Source organism: Aethalodelphis obliquidens, unplaced genomic scaffold, assembly GCF_003676395.1.
Source record: "Aethalodelphis obliquidens isolate GAN/ISIS:26980383/991018 unplaced genomic scaffold, ASM367639v1 scaffold63, whole genome shotgun sequence".
Taxonomy (NCBI): domain Eukaryota; kingdom Metazoa; phylum Chordata; class Mammalia; order Artiodactyla; family Delphinidae; genus Aethalodelphis; species Aethalodelphis obliquidens.
In genome coordinates this window covers 1,967,003-1,994,170 of record NW_020838007.1, presented here as the reverse complement: position 1 = coordinate 1,994,170, position 27,168 = coordinate 1,967,003, and the positions used below count along the sequence as shown (strand labels likewise).

The following is a 27,168-nucleotide window of genomic DNA, read 5'->3' as shown; positions in this document are numbered from 1 at the left end:
CTGACAAAGCCCTACCCTTGGCCGGGTTGTGGGGCCTCACTCTGTGCCCAACTGCCACTCTGGGGGCCTGAGCCCAAGACGTTAGCCCGAGCTCTACATAGAGGTTCTCTGTCTCAGCCTGAAGGTGGGCACTCTAGGCCAAGGTGGGGCAGGGAGCACAGGCAGGCCACCGGTTACCAGCCATGCACCCTCCTCTCCCCCTCCTTCCTGCTGTTCTTGCTGACCCCAAGCTTTGTCCAGGAGAGCCTGTGGCTCCCTTCCCAGGAGCACCATCAGTGCAATGCTACCTGCTTTTTACCTCTGCCAACTGCCTAAAACCACTGGTCTGCTTGGGGTCCCAGTATCCATGACAAATGCTTTCAACTGCAGGTAAATGATACCCTGTCTAGTGGTGGCTGAAGTAGTTTTATTCTATCCTCCAAAACAAGTCCTTTGGAGTTAAGTGGAGGTCTGTATCTCTGTGATTCTGTTGGCCTCTCCCTCATGTCATAAGATGGCTTTCATGTCCAATTGAAGGAAGGAAGCCAGTACCAGTAGCATCCACCCTCTTAAAAGGAAAGCCAGCCTATGCCTCACAGCAGCCAGTAGACCACTTGGACACCCCCACTGGGAGGGAGGTCAGGAAGGCAAGCTGTGAAGACTATGGCAGGGAAGTCTTGGAGCAGGTCTGGACAGAGCCAATTCCTGCTGTCTGCCACATCCCCTTCTGGCCTCAGCGCTCTTCTGAATTTATGCTTTTTTTTTTTAATACGTCTTTATTGGAGTATAATTGCTTCACAATACTGTGTTAGTTTGTGTTGTACAACAAAGTGAATCAGCTATATGTATACATATATCCCCATATACCCTCCCTCTTGAGCCTCCCTCCCACCCTCCCGATCCCATCCCTCTAGGTGGTCACAAAGCACCAAACTGATCTCCCTGTGCTATGCCGCTGCTTCCCACTAGCTATCTGTTTTACATTTGGTAGTGTGTATATGTCGATGCTAGTCTCACTTCCCCTCCCCGCCCTGTGTCCTCAAGTCCATTCTCTATGTCTGCATCTTTATTCCTGCCCTGTCACTACGTTCATCAGTACCATTTTTTTTTTTTTTTAGATTCCATATATATGTGTTAGCGTACGGTATTTGTTTTTCTCTTTCTGACTTACTTCACTCTGTAGGACAGACTCTAGGTCCATCCACCTCACTACAAATAACTCAATTTCATTTCTTTTTATGGCTGAGTAATGTTCCATTGTATATATGTGCCACATCTTCTTTATCCATTCATCTGTCAGTGGGCATTTAGGTTGCTTCCATGTCCTGGCTATTGTAAATAGTGCTGCAATGAACATTGTGGTACATGTCTCTTTTTGAATTATGGTTTTCTCAGGGTATATGCCCAGTAGTAGGATTGCTGGGTCATATGGAAGTTCTATGTTTAGTTTTTTAAGGAACCTCCGTACTGTTCTCCATAGTAGCTGTATCAATTTACATTCCCACCAATGGTGCAGGAGGGTTTCCTTTTCACCATACCCTTTCCAGCATTTATTGTTTCTAGATTTTTTGATAATGGCCATTCTGACTGGCATTGAGGTGATACCTCATTGTAGTTTTGATTTGTATTTCACTAATAATTAAGTGATGTTGAGCATCTTTTCATGTGCCTCTTGGCCATCTGTATGTCTTCTTTGGTGAAATGTCTATTTAGGTCTTCCGTCCATTTTTTTTTTTTTAATTTATTTTATTTTTGGCTGCATTGGGTCTTCATTGCTGCGCACGGGCTTTCTGTAGTTGCGGTCATCGGGGGCTACTCTTTGTTGCAGTGTGCAGGCTTCTCAGTGTAGTGACTTCTCTCATTGCAGAGCACAGGCTGTAGGCACGCGGGCTTCAGTAATTGTAGCACATAGGCTCAGTAGTTGTGGCACACGGGCTTAGTTGCTCCGCAGCATGTAGGATCTTCCCGGACCAGGGCTCGAACCCGTGTCCCCTGCATTGGCAGGCGGATTCTTAACCACTGTGCCACCAGGGAAGCCCTTCTGCCCATTTTTTAATTGGGTTGTTCGTTTTTTTGATACTGAGCTCCTTACTGTCTCTTCATCTTGATATGGGGAGCAGAGGGGGTGAATTGAGTATGAGCCCTCTGCCTTCTTGTTGAGTTTCTTTGTGAACACTCTCATGGTGAGAATTGGCCATTCAAATGAAACTGGTCCTCAGGATGGCTGGGAAATGGAGCTGGGGATGGAGCGTGCTGCCAACGAGCAATGCTGACTCTAGATTTAAGAGCCACTTGTATTTCCTGTTGAAATATGTTGGTGTCATTTGTTTTTCTTTTTGGTTTGTAGGAATTCTTTATATTTTGGGAAACTTTGTGATATGAGCTGCCAGTGCATCTCAGGGGACCCCCAAAATCCAGGTCTCTTTCCCTCAAAGATCACGGTTCAGTGTGTACAGGAGGGAGACAGTAAGCAGAGGGATGGGCACTAAGCAGCCGTTCTTCAGGTGCGTGCGTGGCTGCCGGCCTCTGAATCCCCAGCCGGACCCTGCTCTTGGGAAGCCTCCATCTGCCAGGGTCTTCAGTGTAGGACCTGTGACACTGACCTGAGAAGTGGTGATGAGCTGTGTCCAGGCTGGTGCCTGAAACACAGCACCATCCATTTCTGAGAGCCCAGGCTGGGAGGTGGTACTGGTGGCTATTGGTATTGATACCAGCCACACCAGCCTTCCAGCCAGAGGGCACATCCTCTGTCTGGTAGTTTGCCCCTGGTGCCACAGGCAGACAGAATGTTTTGCTTTGCTTATAGCAGTTTATTTCATTCCCTTTCATTTTTTTAAATAGCGCTTTTCAGGTTTTTTTATTTTAAATTCATTTTGAATGATAATGTAGCCACATACTTCAAAAATTAAAAGGTACAGTAGTTTTGAAATAAGTTTTGAAATCAGGAAGTACGAGACTGCACATCATCTTTCCAAGATTCATATGGCTATTTGGGGTCCCTTGGGATTCCATAAGAATTGTAGGATGGATTTTTCTATTTCTGTGAAAAATGCCGGTAGGATATTGATAGGGAGTGCATTAAATCTATAGATTGCTTTTGGTATTATTGACATCTTAACCATATTAATAAGTCTCCCAGTCCATCAACAAGGGATGTCTTTCCATTTATTTATATCTTCTTTAATTTCTTTCAGCAACATTTTGTAGTTTTCAGTATACTAGTCTTTCGCCTCCTTGGTTAAGTTTATTCCTAAGTATTTTGTTCTTTTGGAGCTTACTGCAAATGGAATTGTTTTCTTAATTTCTTTTCCAGATTGTTGGTTGTCAGTATATAAAAACGCAGCTGATTTTTGTGTGTTGATTTCATATTCTGCACACTTGCTGTATCCATTTATTAGTTCTAACGGGTTTTTTTGCGGAATCTTTAGGGTTTTCTACATATAAGATTATGTTGTCTGCAAACAAATAAGTTTACTTCTTCCTTTCAAATTTGGGTGTCTTTTATTTCGTTTTCTTGCCTCATTGTTCTGACTAGGACTTTTTAGTATTATGTTGAATAGAAGTGAAAATGGGGCATCCTTGCCTTGTTCCTGACCTTAGAGCAAAAGCTTTATGTCTTTTAACACTGAGTATGATACTAGCTGTGGGCTTTTCATATGTGACCTTAATTTTACTGAGATAGTTTCCTTCTATTACCAGTTTTTAGTAGTGAAGGAGTGTTGAATTTTGTCAAATGCTTTTTCTGCATCAATTGAGATGATCTTCTGGGATTTTTTTTTTCTTCATTTTATTAATGTGGTGTATTACATTGATTGATTTTAGTTTCTTAAACCACCCTTGCATTCCAGGAGTAAATCACACTTAGTCATAGTATATAATCCTTTCCATTTGCTGTTAAATTCTGTTCGCTAGTACCAGTACTGGTACCAGTCTGCAGCCTGTTAAAAACCAGGTCGCACAGCAGGAGATGAGTGGCGGGCACGCGAGTGAAGCTTCATCTGCTGCTCCCCATCACTCCCCATCGCTCACATTACTTCCTGAATCATCGCTCGCATCACTGCCTGAACCATCCCCCGCATTACTGCCTGAACCATCCCCCCATCACTCCCATTACCACCTGAACCGTTGCTTGCATTACCACCTGAACCATCCCCCCCATCATTTGCATTACCGCCTGAACCATCTCCCCCATCACTTGCATTACTGCCTGAACAATCCCCCCCATCATTCGCATTACCTCCTGAACCATCGCTCACACTACCGCCTGAACCATCCTCCCCATCACTCCCATTACCTTCCTGAACCATTGCTTGCATTGCCTCCTGAACCGTCACTCCCATCACTCCCATTACCACCTGAACCATCCCCCCATCACTTGCATTACCACCTGAACCATCTCCTGCATCACTTGCATTACCGCCTGAACCGTGCCCCCCACCACCACTCGCATTACTTCCTGAACCATTGCTTGCATTACCACCTTGAACCATCCCCCCCATCACCCACATTACTTCCTGAACCATCTTCCCCCATCACTTGCATTACCACCTGAACCATCCCCCCATCACTCGGATTACTTCCTGAACCACTGCTCGCACTACCGCCTGAACCATCTCCCACCTCCAACCCCCAGCCCGTGGAAAAATTGTCTTCCACGAAACCGGTCCCTGGTGCCAAAAAGGTTGGGGACCACTGCACTAGTATTTTGTTCAGGACTCATCAGTGTTCACAAGGGACATTGGACTATTTTCTTTCCTTGTAGTGTCTTTGTCTGGCTTTCATGTCAGGATAATGCTGGTCTCATACAATGAATCTAAACATGTTCTCTTCTCTTCAGTTTTTTGAAAGAGTATGTGGAGGATTGTTGTTCATTCTTCTTTAAATTTTTGGTAAAATTCACCAGTGAACCCATCTGGTCAGTCCTGGGCTTTTCTTTGTTGGGAGGTTTTTGATTACTGATTCAGTCTCCTTGTTACTTATAGGTCTGTTCACATTTGCTATTTCTTCATGATTCAGTCTTGGTAAGCTGTGTATTTCTAGGAAGTTGTCCATTTTATCTAGGTTATCCGATTTGTTGGTGTACAGTTGTTCATAGTATTCTCTTATTTATACTCCTTTTATTTTTGTGGCATCAGTTGCAATGTCCCTATTTCACTTCTGATTTTCATTATTTGAGTCTTCTGTTTTTCTTAGTCCATGTAGCTAAATGCTTGTCAATTTTGATGATCTTTTCAAGGAATTCATTTTTGGTTTTATTATTTTCTCTATAGTTTTTCTGTTCTCCATTTTACTTATTTTCTGATATGTATGATTTTCTTCTGCTTGTTGGGTTTAGTTTGCTTTTATTTTTCTAGTTTTGTTAAATGCAATGTTCTGTTATTGATTTGATTTGTGAATCTTTCTTTGTAGATTTTTATAGCTATAAATTTCTCTCTAGCCAGTGCTTTTGCTGCATTCCAGTATGTTGTGTTTTCATTTTCATTTGTCCCTAGATATTTTTAAATTTCCCTTGTAATTTCTTCTTTGAATCATTGATTGTTTAACAGTGTGTTAATTTCCACATATTTGTGTGTGTTCCAGTTTTTCTTCTGCTGTTGATTTCTAGTTTCATTCCGTTGTGATTGGAAAAGACACCTTTATGATTCAGTCTTTTTAAGCTTATTGAGACTTGTTTTGGTCTGTCCTGGTGAGTGTTACACATGCACTTGAGAAAAATGTATATTCTGCTCTTGTTGTGTGGAGTGTTCTGCATATGTGTGCTTTAGGTCCAGTTGGTCTATACTGCTTTTCAGGTCCTCTATTTCTTATTGATCTTCTGTCTGGTTGTTCTATCCATTATTGAAAATAGGATATCGAAGTCTTCTGCAAATTGTAGGACTGTCTTATTTCTCCTTTCAGTTCAGATAATGTTTGCACCATGTGTTTAGGAACTCTGATGTTTGGTGGGTATATGTTTATAACTGTTACATCTTCTTGGTCAATTGACCCTTTTATCATTATACAGTGTCCTGTGTCTTATAACAATTTTTGACATAAAGTCTATTTTGTCTGTTATTAGTATAGCCATCTCTTTTCTATTTTGCTTATTATTTACATGGGATATCTTTTTGATTCTTTCACTTTCAACCTGTGTATATCCTCCTTTAGATCTAAGTGAGTTCCTTGTAAGCAGCATATAGTTGGATCCTGTTCTTTTATCCATTTTTTGATTAAGGAGTTTAATCCATTTTCAACATGTGCTGTATTTCTACTTATGCTATACAAGACTGCTTTTAAATTTTTTAATTTCCCTAAAAGTTTCACTCCTGCTTCTTTCCACAACCTTAGACATTCTGTTGTATTCTACCTGTATCTCTTGACCCCAGGTTCCCAGGGGTTGCAGTTCCCCTGCTGCTTTCACACGCCACAGTGCTCACCACTGCCTTTTGCAGCCTCCATCCTGATATCTATACTATGCTACTGTTCCCATCAGTACTCTCCATTCATTTAGGTTTTCTTTAATGCCTTCCAGTAAGGTTTTTTAATTTTCAGCACATAGGCCATACACATCATTTTTAGAATTATTCTTAGATATTTTATAATTGTGAGTATTCTAAGTGATAAGTTGTTTTATGTTTTCTGATTATTCATTGCTGCTGTACATATGCATTTGACTTTGGTATATTAATCACCAGCCATCTTTCTACACATTTCTATTATTTTTATTAATTTGTCCATTAATTGTTTTGCATTTTCTATGTGGTTTAAACAATGAAGTCATCTCAAATAATCTTTTTATTTCCTATTTTCCAGTTCTAAGTTTTCTAATATTAAATTCTCCTTGATTTCCAGGATAAACCCTACTTGGTCATGAGTTGCCATCTTTTTTTTTTTGGCCACGGAGCACAGCCAAAAAAAAAACACTTTATTGTGAATCTTGGTATGTCTTCCTTTGTAGGTAATATGTTCTTGTACTTTCGAAATTTTCAGAAATTTTCTGTCTTTTATATCTGAAAATTCTGTATATTTCATTCTAATGTGTCTGGTTATCAGTTTTCCCATATATTACTTGATCAGCACTCAGTGGAGCCTTTCAACCTAAGGCCATTCGTTGTTTAATTATGTGAAATATACCCATATTACTTCTTTAAATATTTCCTTCTCTCTTCTTTCTCTGTCTCCTGTGGGATCCATTATGTGGATATTGGGCCTACCTGCTGCGCTCACCTGCCTTTGTAGGCAATGGTACAGTTTCTCCTCTTACAGTTTCCCCTCTGCCTGCCTCCCTTATGAGTGTGGGCTGCTCCTCTATCTGACCTCACTCTGACTTGGTCTTCAGCAGTGTCCAGTCTCCTGCTAATCCCATCTCCTTCAACCACTGTGTTGCTCAAACTTGGTATCTACACTTGGTTCTTTTCTATAATTCATCATCTTGTTACCACACTTGTTTTAACATATTGGCCCTTCTCTTCCAGTGGTCAGTGCTGTCAGTTGATGGTTTTCCCTTTGCAGCAGCCGTGCTCCTCAAGGGTCTGTGCGGTGGAGACCCTGCATGGCAGTGCATGTTGCAGGAGGGCCCAGGCAGACATGGTGCCACCCAGGGTGGAGGAGGCATAGGCAAGAGCTGAGGACAGAGACTCCAGGACTGTAAAACCAAGGCCAGTCACTGTCACCCAGGCACCTCCTTGCCCCTGGCCTTGACCTCACGTCCCTGGAACACATCCACATAAGGGAGTGGTCCCTCCAGGATAGCCGTCTGCCTGGCCCTCTGCCCTGGTAGCCTTACTTGCATTCTTCTCTGGAAGGTCAGGCTACTCTGGCCACTAACCAGTGCAATCAGAGGCCAGCGGTGACTGTGCCAGCAGACTTAGGGGACACGGAAGAGCAGAACCTACCTGGTACCCACCCTTGAACTATGTCCCTCCCTGGGCCCTGCCACTCCACCCCATGTGCCCAAGCTCAGCTTTTTTAGCTGTCCCAGGCCTCCCAGCATACAGAGAAATTGTTCTCATCCATCTATGGTTTCTCCAGGGGGTGCCCATGGGGCAGATGGGCACAAGGGTCTTTGTTGGGTCAGGGGAACCCCCACAGTCTAGCTCTCCTCACTGTCAGTTGCACTCAGCTGTCACTCCTGTATCCGCAGGGTCTGCGGAAGAGGGACCTGCTGAAGGAGCTGCTGCCAGTCATCGGGCAGAACCTCCGCTTCCAGCGCCTCTTCACCGAGTGTCAGGAACAGCTCGACATCTTGAGGGACAAGTAGCCTGCCCAGCCGCAGCAAGGGCAGGGCCACACTCTCGCCACTGAGGACACACAGGTCGGCCTCTTATCTCGCTGGGCTACAGGATGAGGAGACACTGGCAGGAGGTGGGCTGTCCTACACCAGTACCGGCTCAGCCCCTGGGCACACTTCCCCTGTGTCCTGGGCCTGTTTCTCCCTCAGGGGGAGCAGCTCTGCCCGCAACTCGTTCCTCCCTCCAGGACCCCGGTGCAGAGCTGGAGCTCTGCCCAACTGCCCTGGGGCCAGTGAGGCAGCCCAGGCCTGCCGTCTCCAGCACGGTCCCCAGATGGACACTAGCCCTGCTACTGTAGGCGCCGTGCTGCTCCAGCTATGACGAATGAGCCATTTGTGAAAGAGAGAACCCTGAGACGTTAGCGTATTATGCAGTCAGTAGACTGACCTGAGACCTATGTAAAAAGAAAGCCTATTCCAACACATGGACTATTTTTGTACTAGAATTTGCTAACTTGTAATATGGAATTTTCCTTTTGGCCAATAATCAGGATTTCCCTATAAGTCACTTGGACATTGGTCACTTGTAGGAAATTTAAACTCTAATTATGACAGCTACATTGAAAAATAATTGTACTGAAATTAACTTGTCTATCTTCATTTAGTTTTAATTTTTAAATGTTTGTAAAAAGAGACTTTTGGGGGGGATGGGGCAGAGGGTGGGCGATTTCTTTTGTAAGTGTAAAATAAATGAACACGCATTGGATACCAAATGGTCCTGACTTCCCCTGCCTTTTCCTTCTAACTTCCACCTCCCTCCCCTGCACTGTGAATCCCTCGCCTTTGATGTCATCTGCTCCCCCTGCCCCTTCATGCAAAAAGTCATTTCACAGCATGGAGTCACTTTCCTGGTCGTGCAGCATCTCAGGCTGAGCTGGGCGAGCGGGCTGGCCACCGTGCACCTGTCTTCTCCCAAGCCAGGTGGAGAGGTCCTTGGTTCTGTCTGTGCTGTGCTCTGGGTCTCTGATTGTGCTGGGCACCAAGGAAATCATGTAAGGAAGTCCATAAATACAGACTTGAGTTTTCTGAAGAATTATCTGGAAGCTGGGATTTTCTTAGAAAGTGGTCCCGATGCTGACCCACAGGAGAAGAGACAGCCAGAATCAGAATCCTCAAGCCTGGTGAAGGCCAAGCACCTCTCCCCAGGGTCCTGGACCTCCTCGGCACCTCCCTGCCAGGTGGCCATCCCATTGCCTGTCTCACTCAGAAGTCACGTGGCTGCATGAGAACCAGGCACACCTGCATGCCCGACAGAGCCAGCACACACACTGCGTCTGGGCATGGACACCCAGAAGCCAGGCTACAAGTGTGAGCTTTTCGCTGAGGAATGAGCCAGAGATGCTGCACAGGCATTGAGAACTCTGGAGCCCCAGGATGCACGCAGCCTCGGGACTGACAGGCCTGCCTGGGATCCAAACCAGGAAAAACGTGGGCCTCACTTTTCAGCTGTCAAAGGGAGGTGAGGTTAAGAAAACGTGCGTGGTTGTGAGGACCAACTGGGATCACAGAGGCAAAGTCATGGCACTGAGCACATGTTCCCGTGAATAAAACTTTGACAATCAAGTGTTTTTATACACTACTATTTGGACAGGAGAGGAGACAAACAGCAGAAAGACTGGTTGGAAACTTCTGGTTCCAGCCAAGATGGATTGACAGGGACCAAATTGACCCTTCTGCCTGAAACAACCAAAGGAACCAGTCAAAATACATGAAACAATGGTCTCAAGGCACTGGATATCAGAAAACAAAGGACAGTGATCCCTGGGAGATGGAAAGCAAAGAAGATGAGCCTTGTGACTGCCCCAGCTTCCTACCTGGAGAGAGAGTTTCCAGGCTGCAGCAAAGGGAGGGGAAGCTGAGGTAGAGCCCAGCAGGATACTTGAGTTGAAGACATGAAGCTGAGAGCCCAGGAAGACCAAGGCAGCTAGAGTTTTCAGGACAGAATCCCAGAGAGGAGAGAGCTCCATGGAGAGAGAACCCTGGAGCTCAGCAGAGGGAGTGCCTTTGCATATTCAGCTGCATACTGATCAGTGCTTGTGTGATGAGGAAGTGACTGAGGCCAGGCAAAGAACCATCTGAAAGGATTAGGGTGACAATTGTCTAGTTGTCACCCAGGGCTGGGAATAGTGCCTCTTCCTACCAACAGGACTAGAAAAACTCATAACTCACAGGCTTGGGATAGAAGAGTTACCCAGGAAGTCTTGCCTCAGTTTTGGAGAATAATTAGAGCACTGCTCCAGATCCATCTAACAGAAAATAAAGCAAGACCCAAAAGGATCAAATTGTTTCCAAGTAATTAATTACATTGCAAACCAAAGTTCCAGAGAATTTATAAGAATACAGAGGTACCCAGCATCCAACAAGGTAAAGTTTACAGTGTCTGGCATCCACACCAGGCATACAAAGAAGCAGGAACACAATGCAAAATGAGAATAAGCAATCTTACTGATCAGTCAAAACTGGCCCAGAAGTTATACAGATATTAGAATTAGCAGAGAAGGACATTAAAACGGTCATTATAACACTACTCCTTATGTTCAGAAAAGTTAAGTGGAGACATAGAAGACCGTAACAAGGAAGTTGCAATCAAACTTCCTAGAGATGAAAACGTGTAACATGGAGATGAAAAATGTGTGGAATAGGATTAATGACAGATTAGACATTGCAGAAAAGATAAGTGAACTTGAAGGCAGAGCAATAAAAATGCTCCAAAACAGACAATCCAAAGGAGGAAAGAACAGAAAAGAGCATCAGTAAGTCATGGGACAACGTCAGATAGCCTAATACACAGGTAACTGAAGTCCTCAAAGGAAAGGAGAGAGAAGGTGGTGATAAGAAAAAATATTTGAATAAATAACGGCCAAAAATTTGCCCCACCCTTCCTGCTGTCCCTTGTGTCCCTACAGGCAACCTCTGTGCCACTGTGCCCTCATCCCTACCATAATGCCATGCCTGCTGACCTCCCTACGCCTGTCCACTGATGCTCCACACCTTCCCACTACCTCTGCCTGCTGAACTTGTTTGCACGCAGAGCACTGGGTGTATTTTCCTGGGCTGTATCTCCCTGCCTCTCTCCAAGTTCTTACCTGATCCCCTTAGGCCCCTCCCAGCTTCAGCCTCCAGATCACCTGTGAGAGGAGTCAGAGCCCTTTACACATTAGGCTGATGCTGTGGGAGGTTGTATATACCTGCAGCAGGTACACTGAGGAGATAAGGCAAAACCCATCATCTCTTTCCATGTTAAATCTATTATTCCTGTTCTCTCACATATATGGCAAATATTTTCTCAGTTCATCTTTAAATTTTATTTGTGTGTTAATTTAAGCTTTTAATTTTTGTGAAATTTAATTTTTGTTCTTTTTTTAATATAATTTTTTTTTTAATATTTATTTATTTGGCTGCTCCGGATCTTAGTTGCAGCTCATGGGATCTTCGTTGCCATGTGCAGGATCTTTGTTGTGGCATGTGGGATCTTTTAGTTGTGGCATGCAGGATCTAGTTCCCTGACCAGGAATCAAACCCTGGCCCCCTGCATTGGGAACACGGAGTCTTAATTGCTGGACCACCAGGGAAGTCCCTAATTTTTGTTCTTTTGTAACTTATTTTTTTAACCTTAGGACACTTCACCAGATACATGGATGGCAATTAAAATAAGCACAAAAAAAGATGTTCAATGTCACCAGTCATTTAGAAAATGCAAATTAAAACCACAGTGATATAACAGCACATACCTATTAGAATGTCATAAAGTTAAGAATATATATAAAATACTGAGTATTGAGGATGTGGAGCAACTGGAGCTTTCATGTATTGCCAACAGGAAGGCACAATAGTATAGTCACCTTAAATAGTTTGACAGTTCCTTGCAAAGTTAAGCATACAGTCATCAGAGGACCCAGGTATTCCACTCTTAGGTTTTTGTTTTTGTTTTGTTTTTAAAGATACATAACATTTTTCATCACAAGGATATCTCATGTTTCCCTTTAAAAAAGAAAAAACAGCTTTACTGAGATAAAATTCTCATAACATGTAACTCACCTATTTAAAATGTACAATTCAGTGGTTTTTAGGATAGTCACACATATGTGCAACCATCACCAGTTACTATTAGAATATTTTCATCACCTCAAAAAGAAACCTCATGCCCTTTATCATGCTCCATACCCCCATCCCTACCATCCCTAAGCAACCACCAGTCTACTTTCTGTCTCTATAGGCTTGCCTATTCCAGTATTTCATACAAATGGAATCATAGACTGTGGTATTTTGTGACTGGCTTCTTCTATAGCGTAATGTTTACAAGATTCAATCATATGTCAGTACTTCACTCCTTTTTATGGTCAAATAATATTTAATTGTATGGGTATACCTCATTTTGCTTCTCCAGTCATCCACTGATAGACGTGTGGGTTGTTTCCAGTTTTGGTGATTATGCATAATGCTGCTCTAAACATCTGTGAACAAGTTGTTGTGTGGACATGTTTTCATTTCTCATGGTTATATATATGTAGAAGTAGAATTAGTAGGTAATAATGTGACTATAATTGTTTGAGGAATTGCTGTACTGCCTTCCAAGTGACTGCACCATTTTACATTCATACCAGCAGTGTATGAGGATTCTGATTTCTCCACATTCTCACCAACAATTCTTTTTTTTTTTTTTTTTGGCTACGCCGCACGGCTTGTGGGATCTTAGCTCCCCAGCCAGGGATCAAAGCCAGGTGCCCAGCAGTGGAAATGTAGAGTCCTAATCACTGGACTGCCAGGGAATTCCTTCACCAACAATTCTTATTGTCTGATTTTTTTCATTATAGTCATCTGAATGGGTGGGGTTTTTTTTTTCTTCTTTTTTTTTTAACATCTTTATTGGAGTATAATTGCTTTACAATGTTGTGTTACTTTCTGCTGTATAACAAGGTGAATCAGCTGTACGTATACATATATCCCCATATCCCCTCCCTCTTGCGTCTCCCTCCCCCCCTCCCTATCCCACCCTTCTAGGTGGTCACAAAGCACCCAGCTGATCTCCCTGTTCTATGCGGCTGCTTCCCACTAGCTAACTATTTTACATTTGGTAGTGTATATATGTCAGTGCCACTCTCTCACTTAGTCCCAGCTTACCCTTCCCCCTGAGTGGGTGGTTTTGATTTGCATTTCTCTAGTGACAAAACATGTTGAGCATTTTTTAATGTGTTTATTGGCCATTTGAATATCTTATTTGGAGAAATGTCTATTCCAATCCTTTGCTAACTTTTAAATTGGGTTATTTGTCTTTATTATTGAGTTGTGGGAGTTTTTTATACATTCTACATGCAAATTCCTTATCAGATATATGGTTTACAAATATTTCCTCCCATTCTGTATATTTACTTTTTTGATAGTGTCTTTGAAGCATAGAAGTTTTCAGTTTTGATGAAGTCCATCCAATTTTCTTTTGTTGCTTGCGCTTCTCTGGTCTCATCTAAGAAACCATCGCCAAATCCAAGACCATGCAAATTTACTCCTATGTTTTCTACTAAGAGGTTTTTTTTTTAATGAATATGTTGAAGTCCTAACTCTTAATTAATTTATTTTTGCTGTGTTGCGTCTTCGTTTCTGTGCAAGGGCTTTCTCTAGTTGTGGCAAGCGGGGGCCACTCTTCATCGTGGTGCGCGGGCCTCTCACTATCACGGCCTCCTTTGTTGCGGAGCACAGGCTCCAGACGCGCAGGCTCAGTAGTTGTGGCTCACGGGCTAGTTGCTCCACGGCATGTGGGATCCTCCCAGACCAGGGCTCGAACCTGTGTCCCCTGCATTAGCAGGCAGATTCTCAACCATTGTGCCACCAGGGAAGCCCTCTACTAAGAGTTTTATAGTTTAAACTCTTATATTCAGAACTTTGATCCATTTTGAGTAAATACTTGTATATGGTGTGAGGTAAGAATCCAACTTCACTATTCTGTTTGAGGCTATCCAATGTCCCATCATTTATGAAAAGTTTGTTCTTTCCCCCATTGAATGGTCTTGCCACCCATGTTGAGAATCAGTTGATCATAGACACACGGGGTGTTTCTGGACTCAGTTCTAGTCCATTGATCTATATGTCTTTTCTTATGCCAATATCACACTGTCTTGATTAATGTTGTTTTACAGTAAGTTTTGAGATCAGGAAGTGTAACTCCTCCAACTTAATTGTTCTATTTCAAGATATTTTTTTGCTATTCTGGAGCCTTTTGAGTTTCCATATTAATTTTAGAATCAGCTTGTCAATTTCTGCAAAGAAGAAAGCTGCAATTCTGATAGGGATTACAATGAATCTGTAGATCAGTTTGGGGAAGGCCATCTTAAAATATCTTCCAGTTGATGAATACAAACAGATTACCACTTATTTAGGTCTTTGATTTCTTTCAGTAATGTTTTATAGTTTCTGGTATATAAATTTTACAGTTCTTCTATAAAAATTTTCTATGTAATTCTTTTTTTTTTTTTCTTCTTTTTTTTTGCGATATGCGGGCCTCTCACTGTTGTGGCCTCTCCCGTTGCAGAGCACAGGCTCCAGACGCGCAGGCTCAGCGGCCATGGCTCACGGGCCCAGCCGCTCCGCGGTATGTGGGATCTTCCCGGACCGGGGCACGAACCCATGTTCCCTGCATCGGCAGGCGGACTCTCAACCACTGCGCCACCAGGGAAGCCCTATGTAATTCTTTTTAATGCCATTATAAATGGAAGTGTTTTTAAAATTTCACTTTCAGATTGTTCACTACAAGTGTATAGAAATACAGTTGATTTCTGTATATTACTCTTGTATTCTGCAACCTTGCTAAATTCATTCATTAGTGTTAATAACTTTTACTGGGATCCTTAGGATTTTCTATATATAAGGTCATGACATCTGTGAATATAGTTTTACTTCTTTTCCTACCTAGATGCCTTTTATTTCTTTTTCTTGCCTAATTGCTCTGGCCAGACCCTCCACCTAGTACAACATTGAATAGAAGTGGCAAGAGTGGACATCCTTGTTTTGTCACTGATCTTAGGGGGGAAGCATCCAGTCTCTCATCATTAAGTATTATACTAATTCTGTTTTTTTTATAGATGCCCTTCATCAGATTGAAGAAGTTCCCTTCTAATGCTAATTAATTTATTTTGTATATTGAACCATCCTTGGTTCAAGATAAATCCCACCTGGTAATGGTATAAAATTTGTTTATGTGTCACTGTATTTTTGAGGATTTTTGTGTCCATAGTCATAAGATAGTTTCGCAGTTTATTTGTGAGGTCTTTTCTGGTTTTGGTGTCAGGGTGTTGCAAAATGAATGAGTAAGTTGGGAAGTATCCCCTCCTCTTCTGTTTCTTTGAAGAATTTGTAAAGAATTAGTAATGATTTTTTTAACGTTTGGTAGAATTCAGCAGTAAAGCCCTATGGGCTAGTGCTGTTTTTGTAGGTGGTTGTTTTATTACTAATTCTATCTTTCTGTTTCTTATAGGTCTATTTGTACTGTCTATTTCTACTTCAATCAGTTAGAATAGTTCATCTTTCTAGAAATTTGTTCATCTAAGTTATCCAATTAATTGGCATATAATTGTTCATAATATTCCTTTATAATCCTTTTTATTTCTGTAAAGTTAGTAGTGTCCCCTCTTTCATTTCTGATTCTTACAATCTGAGTTTTCTCTCTTGTGTTCTTGGTCAATATACCTAAATGTTCAACGATTTTGTTGATCTTTACAGAAAACCAGCTTTTGGTTTCCTTTATTTTCTCTATTGTTTCCCTATTCCTTATTTCATAAATTTATGCTCTAATCTTCATTACTTTCTTTCTTCTGCTTGCTTTAGGTTTAGTTTACTCCTCTTTTTCCAGTGTCTTAAGATGGAACGTTATGTGATTAAAGCTATAAAATTTCCCTCTAAGCACTGCCTTAGGAGGATCCTACGAGTTTTGGTATGTCGTGTTCTGGTTTTAATTCATCTCAAATTATTTTCTAATTTCTCTTTTGATTTCTTCTTTGACTCATTGGTCTTTTAGGGTGTGCTGTTTAATTTCCACATACCTGTGAATTTCCCAATTTTATTTTGTTATGGATGTAACTTTATTCCATTGTAGTCAAAACACACTTTGTATTGTTTCTATCCTTTAGATTTACTGAGGTTTGTTTTATGGCTTATGCCAGAAGTGTTCCATATACACTTGAGAAGAACATATAGTCTATTGTTAAGTGCAGACATGTTGCTCTTTTACAGCCACACCACTTCCCTTTCACTCCATGATCTCCTTAACTCATAGCAACCACTAATCTGTTCTCTACATCTGAATTTTTCATTTCAGGAATGTAAAATAAAAGGAATCATTCTGTATGTAATCTATTGGTATTGGCCTTTTTCACTCAGGATTATTGAAGATGAATTCAAATTGTTTTATGTATCAGTACTTCGTTCCTTTCTATTACTGAATACTATTTCATGGTTTTGCTACATAGTTTATTTAACCATTCACCTGTTGAAGGACATCAATCAGGCTGATTCCAGTTTTTGGCTATTACAATTAAAGCTGCTATTAAAGTTTTTATATAAATATAAATCTTTGTTTTTCTGAGATAAATGCCCAAGAGGACAATTGCATGATACAGTAGATGCAGGTGTAATTTTTTCCTTTCTTTTTTTTTGGCCATGCTCTGCTGCACGGTTTGCAGGATCTTAGTTCCCCGACCTGGGATTGAACCCAGGCCACGGCAGTGAAAGTGCTGAGTCCTAACCACTAGACCACCAGGGAATTCCCTGTAATTTTTCAGTAATCTGACAAAGGCAATTCAGTGAAGAAAGAATAGTCTTTTCAGCAAATGCTGCTGGAAGCACTGGACATCCACATGCAAAAAAAGAAAAAAGGATCTAGACTTTTTTAATGCTGCTCTAAGAGAGCTTTAAGAGAATGAAAAGACAAGACTCAGTCTCAGAGAAAATATCTGCAAATTATTTATCTGATAAAGGACTTCAATGCAATATATACAAACTCTTTAAAGATCTCTAAAATTTCAGCAATAGGAAGACAAGCAACACAATTAAAAAATGGACAAAGATCTGTACAGATACCTCACCAAAGCAGATATACAGATGGCTATAAGTATGTAAAAAGATGCTCAACATCATATTTCAATAGGGAATCTAAAATTCAAAAAACAATGAAATACTACTATATACCTATTAAATTGGCTAAAATCCAAAAATCTGACACCACCAAATGCTCGTGAGGATGTGGAATAATAGGAACTCTCATTCAGTTGCTGGTGGGAATGCAAAATGGTACAGCCATTTTGGAAGATAGTTCTGGTAGTTTCTAACAAAATTAAACATAGCCTTACATATGATTGAACAATTGCACTCCTAGGTATTTACCCAAATGAGTTTAAAACTTATATTCATTCAAAAACCTACACATGAATGTTTTAGTAGCTTTATTTATAGTTGCCAAAGACTGAAACAACCAAGATGTCCTTCAGTAGATGAATGAGCAAACTGTTGTACATCTGTGTGTTGGAATATTGTTCATCAAGAAAAATAAATGAGGGCTTCCCTGGTGGCGCAGTGGTTGAGAGTCTGCCTGCCGATGCAGGGGACACGGGTTCGTGTCCCGGTCCGGGAGGATCCCACATGCCGCGGAGCGGCTGGGCCCGTGAGCCATGGCCGCTGAGCCTGCGCGTCCGGAGCCTGTGCTCCGTAATGGGAGAGGCCACAGCAGTGAGAGGCACGCGTACCGCAAAAAAAAAAAAAAAAAGAAAAATGAGAATGAGCTACACAGCCATGAAAAGATGTGGAGATCTTAAATGGATATTGCTGAGCCAATTTGAAAAGGCTACATACTGTATGATTCCAATTAAATGACATTCCGTAAAAGGCAAAACTATAAAGAGAGTAAAAATGTCACTAGTTGCCAGAGATTCTGTGTCTGGGGGAGGGGTTTGGACAGAGGGGAATGGATGAATAAGTGAAGCACAGGGGATTTTTACAGTGGTGAAACTGTTCTGTACAACTATAGTGGTGGGTACATGACATTATGCATTTGTCAAAATTCACTGAATGTACAACACGAAGAGTGAACCCTAATGTAAACTATAGACTTTAGCCTTTAATGATGATGTATTAATATTGGTTCATAAATTGTAACAAAAGTACCATACTAAGGCAAGATGTTAAAAAACAAGGGCGAAAAAAAAAAAAAAAAAAAAAAAAAACAAGGGCGGGGTTCCCTGGTGGCGCAGTGGTTGAGAGTCTGCCTGCCAGTGCAGGGGACGTGGGTTCGTGCCCCGGTCCACGAAGATCCCACATTCTGTGGAGTGGCTGGGCCCGTGAGCCATGGCCGCTGAGCCTGCACGTCCGGAGCCTGTGCTCCACAGTGAGAGAGGCCACAGCAGTGAGAGAGGCCCGTGTACCACAAAAAAATAAAAAAAAAAAAGGGCATTGGGATACATGGGAACTCTCTGTAGAGGGAGAGTTCTAAAGGTTCTGAGGTAACTACTCAATTTTTTTTTTGTAAACCTAAAACTGCTATACAATAATTGTCTATTAATATTTGAAAACCTATTGGACATATTTGTGTGGGTCTTTTTCTGGGTTCTGTACTCTGTTACTTTGATCTATGTGTCCGTCTCTTTGTCAATATCACATTGTCTTAATTACTATAGCTACATGGAAAGGCTTAACATTGGGTAATTTTCCAAATTTGTTTTTCCTTTTCAAAACTATTTTAGCTATTCTAGGGCCTGTGCTTTCCATGTAAATTGTAGTATAAGCTTGTGTGCATCTTTTATTTATTTATTTATTTTTTTGCTGTACGTGGGCCTCTCACTGTTGTGGCCTCTCCCGTTGCGGAGCACAGGCTCCGGACGCACAGGCTCAGCGGCCATGGCTCACGGGCCTAGCCGCTCCACGGCATGTGGGATCTTCCTGGACCGGGGCACGAACCTGTGTCCCCTGCATCAGCAGGCGGACTCTCAACCACTGCGCCACCAGGGAAGCCCCTGTGTGCATCTTTTTAAAAGTACCTGGATTTTCATAGTAATTGTGTTAAAACTGTATGCCATTTTGGGGGAAATTGATATCCTTACTATGTTTAGTCTTCCAACCTATGAACATGATATGTTTCTCCATATATTTAGACCTTTGATTTCTTTCATCAGCACTGTGTAGTTTTCATCATACAAGTCCTGAACCTGTATTGTCAGATTTACACCAAAGAATTTTTTTGGAGCAATTACAAATATGTTGTATTTTAATTTCAGTGTCCACATGTTCATTGCTGGTATATAGAAATATAATTGATTTTTATATATTGATCTTATATCCTGCAACCTTACTAAATTCACTATCAGTTCCAGGATTTTTCTGTAGATTCCTTGGGATTATCCACACAGACAATCATGTCATCTGAAAATAGGGACAATTTTATTTCTTCCTTTCTGATTGGTATTCCTTTTATTTCCTCTACATTATTACACTGGCTGGAATTTCCAGTATTTTGTTGAGTGTTTTGTATTTTGTTTTTTGGTTTTTTTTACTTCAGTCACTTTATTCGAAAATCCAGTTAGTGATTTAATATCATGGTTCTTTTCATGCACAGGTTACTGAGGCCTAGAATTCACACGAGGCCTGCTAGGCAATCATAGCAGCCATTGTTTTGAAAGCAGCATATCTGACTGTCCTGGGCCCTTTAGAGTCTCTACAATGTCTCTGAATAAAAAGTCATCTGACATACCTACCTGGCAGAGGAAATACCATGATCACGAAGGTGGTTTTCCCAGGGCGAGGCTTATCCATTGCACTTCGGATTTGCTGACCCCTGCGATTTCCCCAAATGTGGGAAACTCGACTACAAAATTTGTGATAGTGGGGGACTGCGTTCGCGCTTTCCCCTGATATAAAAAAAAAAAAAAAAAAAAAGCCATCTGACAACAGGAGGATAGATTTCTTGTTCCTCATTTTAGGGGCAAAGCATTCAGTCTTTCACCGTTAAGTACAATGTTAGCTGTAGGTTTCTGGAGATGTTCTTTATCGAATTGCGGAAATTGCCCTCTATTCCTAGCTTTGTGAGACTTTTTATCATGAATAGGTGTTGGACTTTGTCGTATGTTTTTCTGCATAAATTCAACTGATAAGATGATGTGATTTTTCTTACTTAGCCAGTTAGTATGGTGGCTTACATTGGTTAATATTTGAACACTGAACCAGCCTTACATGCCTGGAATAAACCCCACTTGGTCATGGTATATAGTTCTTTTTATGTATTACTTAATTCCATTTGATAATACCTTGTTAAGAATTTTTACATGTATATTCATGCCTGTAGTATCCTGTTTCGTAGTACTTGTCTAGTTTTCATAACAGGGTAATACTAACTTCATAAAATAAATTTGGAAGTGTTCCCTCCTCTTCTGTTTTCTGGAAGAGATTGTATAGAATTGGTGTTGATTCTTTAAAAAAATTAGTAAACTTCTTCATGAAAGCATCTGGCAATAGATATCTCTTTTTCAAGAATTCTTTAACTACAAGTCCAACATCTTTAATCATTTTATGACTACTCAGATTATTTCATATTAGTTTGGTGTTACAGTTTGTATTTTTTTGAGGAATTGGCCCGTTTCATCTAAGTTGTCAAATTTACTTTTGTGGAGTTGTACCTACTATTCTCTTATTCTTTTCAGGTCTACAGGGTTTGTCATGATAACTCGTATTTTATCCCCTATTTTGTTTCTAATATTGGTACTTTGTGGTTTGCCTCTTTTTTTCTTTGTGCATCTTGCAAGAGGTTTGCCAATTTTATTGATCTTTCAGAACTTTTGTTTAATTGGTTTTCTCTATTTTCCACTTTCCATTTCATTGATCTATGCCCTTGTTTCCTTACTTCTGCTTTTTTAGTGTTACTTTGCTTTCCCTGAGATGGGAGCTTAGATTATTGACCTAAGAATTTCTTCTTTTTTTCCAGCTTTATTGAGATATAATTGACATAAAACACAGTGTAAGTTTAAGTTATATAGTGTGATGATTTGATACACGTATATATTGTAAAATGATTACCACAGCAGGGTTAGTTAACACCTCTATCACCTTACATAATTACCATTTCTTTTTTGTGGTAAGAACATTTATGATCTACTCTCTTAGTAACTTTCAAGTATATAGCTGGCTGACATTTTAACAATATCTATATTCCGATTAATAAACACAAATACCTTTCGATTTATTTGTGCCCTCAGTTTCTTTAATCGAAGCCTTATAGTTTTCAATGTACAGATCCTTCACCACCTTGACTAGATTTATTCCTAAGTACTTTATTGTTTTTGATGCTATTATGAATGGGATGGTTTTATTTTGTTTTTCAGATATTTCATTGTTAGTGTATAGAAAGGCAACTGATTTCTGTATGTTGATTTTGTATCCTGCAACTTTACTAAATTTGTTGATTAGTTCTAACAGTTTTTGGTGGAGTCTTTAGGACTCTATACATAAGATCATATCATCTGCAAACAAAGACAATTTTACTTATTCCTTTCCAATTTGGAGGCCTTTTCTTTCTTTTTCTTGCCCGATTACTCTGGCTAGCACTTCCAGTACTATGTTGAATAGGAGTGGTGAAAGTAGGCACCCTTGTCTTGTTTCTGATCTTAGAGAAAAAGCTTTCAACCTTTTACCATTGAATTTGATGTTGACTATGGGCTTATCATTTGTGGCCTTTATTATGTTTAGGTATAATCCTTCTGAAAGATCAACGAAATTGGCAACCCTCTTGACCCACTGGTTGTTCAGGAGTGTGTTGTTTAATTTCCACATATTTGTAAATTTTCTAACTTTCCTCCTACTACTGACTTCTAGTTTTATGCCATTGTGATCAGAAAAGATACTTGGTATGATTTCAATCTTCTTAAATGTGCTGAGACTTGTTTTTTGACTTGTCGTATGATCTATCTTGGCGAACATTCTGTGTGCACTTAAGAATGTGTATACTGCTCCTATTTGATGGAATGTTCTGTATATGTCTGCTAAGTCCATTTAAAACTATATTTCAGGTCTAACATTTCCTTATTGCTTTTCTATCTGAATGCTCTAGCCATTGTTGAAAGTAGGGTATTTAAATCCCCTACTATTATTTTATTGTTGTCTATTTCTCTCTGCAGATCTGTTAGTATTTGCTTAATCCTTCTAGCCACTCTATGCCTTTTGATTGGAGAATCTAATCCATTTGCATTTAGAGTAGTTATTGATATGTAAGGACTTACTAGGTAATAGGAATTTTTAGGTAATTATAGGTAATGCTATCTTATTCATTGCTTTCTGCCTTTTTTATAGTTCCCTTGTTCCTTTCTCTCTCTCTTGCCTTTCTTTGTAAATTGATAATTTTCCTTAGTGATATGCATTGATTCTCCTCTCTTTATCTTGTGTGAATCTACAATAGGTTTTTCTGTTGTGGTTACCATGAGGCTTACATAAAACATTTAACAGATATAACAGTCTATTTTGATGCTGATAACAACTGAACTTTGATCACATCCAAAAACTCTACCCTTTTACTGCCCTCCTTTAATATTTTTGATGTCACAATTTACTTCTTTTTAGACAGTGTACTCATTAACTAATTATTTTAACTATAGTAATTTTAATACTCTTGTCCTTTAACCTTTATACTAGAGTTAACTGGTTAACACACAACTGTTACAGTATTAGAGTATTCTGAATTTGACTGTATACTTTACCAGTGTGCTGTACAGTTTCAAATGTTTTCATGTTGCTAATCAGTATCCTTTAATTTCAGCTTGAAGAACTCCTTTCATCATTTCTTGTAAGGCAGGTCTAGTGGTGATGAACTCCCTCAGCTTTTGTTTGTCTAGGAACATCTTTATCTTTCTTTTTTTTTTAATTTATTTATTTTATTTATTTATTTTTGGCTGCGTTGGGTCTTCATCGCTGCGCGTGGGCTTTCTCTAGTTGCGGTGAACAGGGGCTACTCTTCGTTGTGGCAGGCAGGCTTCTCATTGTGGTGGCTTCTCTTGTTGCAGAGCATGGGCTCTAGGCATGCGGACTTCAGTAGTTGTGGCATGTGGGCTCAGTAGTTGTGGCTCGTGGGCTCTAGAGCACAGGCTCAGTAGTTGTGGCACACGGGCTTAGTTGCTCCGTGGCATGTGGGATCTTCCCAGACCAGGGCTTGAACCTGTGTCCCCTCCATTGGCAGGTGGATCCTTAGCCACTGCACCACCAGGGAAGTCCCAACATCTTCATCTTTCCATCATATTTAAAGGACAACTTTGCCAGATATAGAATTCTTGGTTGGCCTTTTTTTCCCCTTTCAGCACTTGAATATATCAGGGAATATATTATCCCACTTTCTTTTGGCCTGTTAGGTTTCTGCTGAGAAATCCACTGATAGCCTTATGGGGGTTCCCTTGTAAGTTACAAGCTTCTTTTTGCTTGCTGCTTTTAAGATTCTCTTTATCTTTGATTTTTGATAGTTTAATTATAATGTGTTTTGGAGAATATATCACTGATTTGTTTGGTGACCTATGACCTTCATTAACTAGCATATCTAAATCTCTCCCCAGATTTGGGTCAGTCTCAGCCATTATTTCTTTAAGTAAACTTTCTACCCCCTTATGCTTTTCTTCTCCTTCTGGGACTCCAATAATTCACATATTGTTTCTCTTGATGCTATCCCATATATCAGGTAGGCTTCCTTCACTCTTTTCATTCTTTTTTCTTTGTTCTCCTCTGACTGGATACTTTCAAAGTTCCTGTCTTCTAATCCACAGATTGTTTCTTCTGCTTGATCCATGCTGCTGTTGGTGCTCTCTGTTTCATTTTTCATTTCAATAACTGAATTCTTCAGCTCCAGAGTTTCTGTTTGGTCACTTTTATGACTTCTTTCTCTTTGCTACCTTGTCATTTTGTTTGTGTATTGTTTTCCTGGTTTCATTGAATTGTCTTTGTGTTTTCTCATAGCTCACTGAACTTCCTTAAAACAGCTATTTTGAATTCTTTATTGGGTAAACCTCAGATCTCCATATTTTGGGATTGGTTACTGGTAGATTATTATGATCCATTGGGGTGTCATGTTTCCTTGATTCTTCATGTTTCTTGAAGTTTTTGCACTGATGTCTTTGCATTTGAAGTAGCAGTCACCTCTTCCAATCTTTACTAGCTCCCTTCAGGAGAAAAATACCTTTTATCAGCCCTGCTAGTGATTCTGAGGCTTTCTCAGACCTTCTATGGATACATCTGCTCCACACTCTTTGCTCCCTCTTGTGGCAGAATTCTTAAGCTTGTACACCTTCTCTCAATCCAGCGACACACCAGGCTGGGTGCTGATAGCCTCCCTTTTTCTTTCCCAAGTGTGGCAGTAAAACTCACATTTATGTCTCTCTCTGGCCTGCAGATTTGGGCTGGCTTTCTGTGCATGCCCAGTAGTTGTCTGCCAAAGCTCTCTCTTGCCATTGTCATTGGGAGCACACACAGGGAGCCAGCCACAGGATGGGGGTGTAGATGAGGCATGCAGAGTGCTGGGGGTGCCATGAACCAGTTGGGAGAATTTGTGGGTGAGGCATACCTAGCAGCTCATAGGCAGCTTCTTGATGGAGTCTGTGATATGGTTAATAAAGTTCACATACTTTCAGTGCCCTCAAAGAGTCCTATCTGCTGCTCCCCCAGCCTCTTCCCAGCTCCCCAGTCACACAGGCCATGATTCAGTACTCTGGAGGCGGTGGGGGAGAAACAGGCCTCTTTGGCGGCATCTGCACAGTTGGGGAAGCCAGGCACTCCCTCTACACTCTCACTTTTCCCTGCAGGAGAAATCATGGGCAGGGAAGATCTCTCTTGGCCCTAAGCTGTGCCACCTTGGGGAAGCAGTGATGTGGGTAAGTTGAGCTGTCCTCTTACCCTCTCCAATGCATCCAAACTCTTTTTTTTTTTTTTCTCCAGTGCTGTGCTAGAGCTACTCTGCTGGAAATCCAGACTTCCACGAAGACTCTCTCATCTGTGAGTGATTGTGTAAGACAGTGTTCTCCAGGGGCTCCTGGATGAGAGGGGCTAGAGCCAGTTCTCAGGCCACTGAAGGGTCCACAGCCAGAACCAAGGTCTTTTGCCTATTACCTGGTGCACTGCTGTGCAAGACTCCTCCTGCATCCATTGGTATATGATGCAGGGTTCTACAGTTCCCACAAAGTATCATTTGGGCATGGATGGATGGGTGCCAAATTGTTATTGTTGGGGGGGCACACAAATGAATGTTGTCATATTTAGCCATGTTGCTGACATCACTCCCTCTTTTCTAATGTAAGTATTTACTGCTATAAGTTTTCCTCTCAACACTGCTTTGGCTGCAAACCACAAATTTTTTTAATGTTTTCATTTTTGTTCAGTTCAATATATTTTTTAAATTTCCCTTGAGTCTTTGTCTTTCCCCCATTGATTATTTAGAAATATGTTATTTCCCAAGTGTTTGGCGATGTCCGTTATCTTTCCATTATTGATTTCTAGTTTGCTCAACAAATTTTAAATTTATATATATAAAGGTACATATGAACATGTTATAGTGGTTTTTAAAATATGTCCACAAATTCCTTTTTACTTGTGATGGTTAATTTTATGCATCAGTTTGACTGGGTCACAAGGCACCCAGGTATCTGATTAAACATTATTTTGGGTGTGTCTGCAGGGTGTTTCTAAATGGGGTTACCATTTGAATTGGTGGGCCAAAGCAAATTGCCCTCCACAGTGTGGGAGGGCCTCATCCTATCAACTAAAAGCCTGAATAAAACAAAAAACTGAACAAGAAAGAATTTACTCTCTCTGCCTGACAGTCTTAAGCTGGGACATAAGTCTCCTTGTGCCTTAGGACCCAACTGGAACTTACCCCATCAGATCTTCAGACTAAAGCTCTTGGGACTTCCCAGACTCCATGACCACGTGAAACAATTCCATATTGGGCCATGGGAACCCTTGGAAGGTGATTAGATTTAGATGAGGTCATGAGGGTGAGGTCCTCATGATGAGCTTGGTGCCCTTGTAAGCAGAGACCAGACAGCACTCCCTCTCTCGCTCTGTCTGCCATGTGAGGACGTAGCAGGACAGCCATCTGTGAGCAGTAGAAGAGGGTTTTCACCAAGAACCCAGTCAGCTGGAACCTTGATCCTGGACTTCCAGCCTCCAGAACTGTAAGAAATAAATATCTGTTGTTTCAGCCACCCACCCAGTCTGTGGTATTTTGCTATGGCAGCCCGAGCTGACTGATATAGCTCCTCCTTTCAAGAACTGGACCTCAACTTCCCAGCCCTTCTTTTTCTTTCCTTTTTTTTTTTACTGTATATATTTTTTAAATATTTATTTATTTTATTTTTTTGGCTGCGTCAGGTCTTCGTTGCGGCACACGGGCTTCTCTCTAGTTGTGGCAAGTGGGTTTTCTTTCTGTAGTTGTGGTGCTCCAGGGCATGTGGGCTCTGTAGTTTGTGGCACAAGGGCACTCTCATTGAGGCACGTGGGCTCAGTAGTTGTGGCACGCAGGCTTAGATGCCCCGCAGTATGTGGGATCTTAGTTTCCTGACCATGGATTGAACCCACGTCCCCTGCATTGGAAGGCAGATTCTTTACCACTGGACCACCAGGGAAGTCCCTCCCAGCCCTTCTTAGTAACTCACTTTCTGTGAATATAATAAGGCAGAAGTAACCCGTCCCTCTGACACCCGGTTATGAAAGACACTGGGCCTTTCTCCTTCCTCTTCATCTCCATCTCCTTTCATCACTCGCTCTGGGGAAAGATGGCTGCCATGTGGCAGGGACACTGGGCACTACATGGAGGGGCCCATGCAGAGAAGCAGGCTTTCAGCCAACAGCCATGGAGGAACAGGCTGCAGACCCCACACAAGTAAACCTGGAAGCGAATTCGAGGGTCCTGTTGAGCCTCCAGATGA

General features: G+C 41.2%; 1 protein-coding gene and 1 non-coding gene across 6 annotated transcripts in view; both read left to right on the top strand.

The window, feature by feature from the left end:
- HIRA (histone cell cycle regulator) overlaps positions 1-8,963 on the top strand; it is a 58,053-nt gene extending 49,090 nt beyond the window's left edge. For 4 of the 5 annotated variants that reach the window (XM_027088720.1, XM_027088722.1, XM_027088723.1 and 1 more), the window contains one exon: positions 8,102-8,961. In XM_027088720.1, the coding sequence (XP_026944521.1) occupies positions 8,102-8,218 (117 nt within the window). In that variant the 3' untranslated portion in view covers positions 8,219-8,961. Of the gene's footprint in view, positions 1-8,101 lie in introns of all 5 variants that reach the window. The other variant, XM_027088721.1, reaches the window with a different exon arrangement.
- An 11,006-nt stretch (positions 8,964-19,969) lies between these two features.
- Positions 19,970-20,133, top strand: LOC113610585 (U1 spliceosomal RNA). Its single transcript, XR_003429138.1, has one exon. It is a non-coding gene; the product is annotated as a U1 spliceosomal RNA (small nuclear RNA).
- The last annotated feature ends 7,035 nt before the right edge of the window (positions 20,134-27,168 follow it).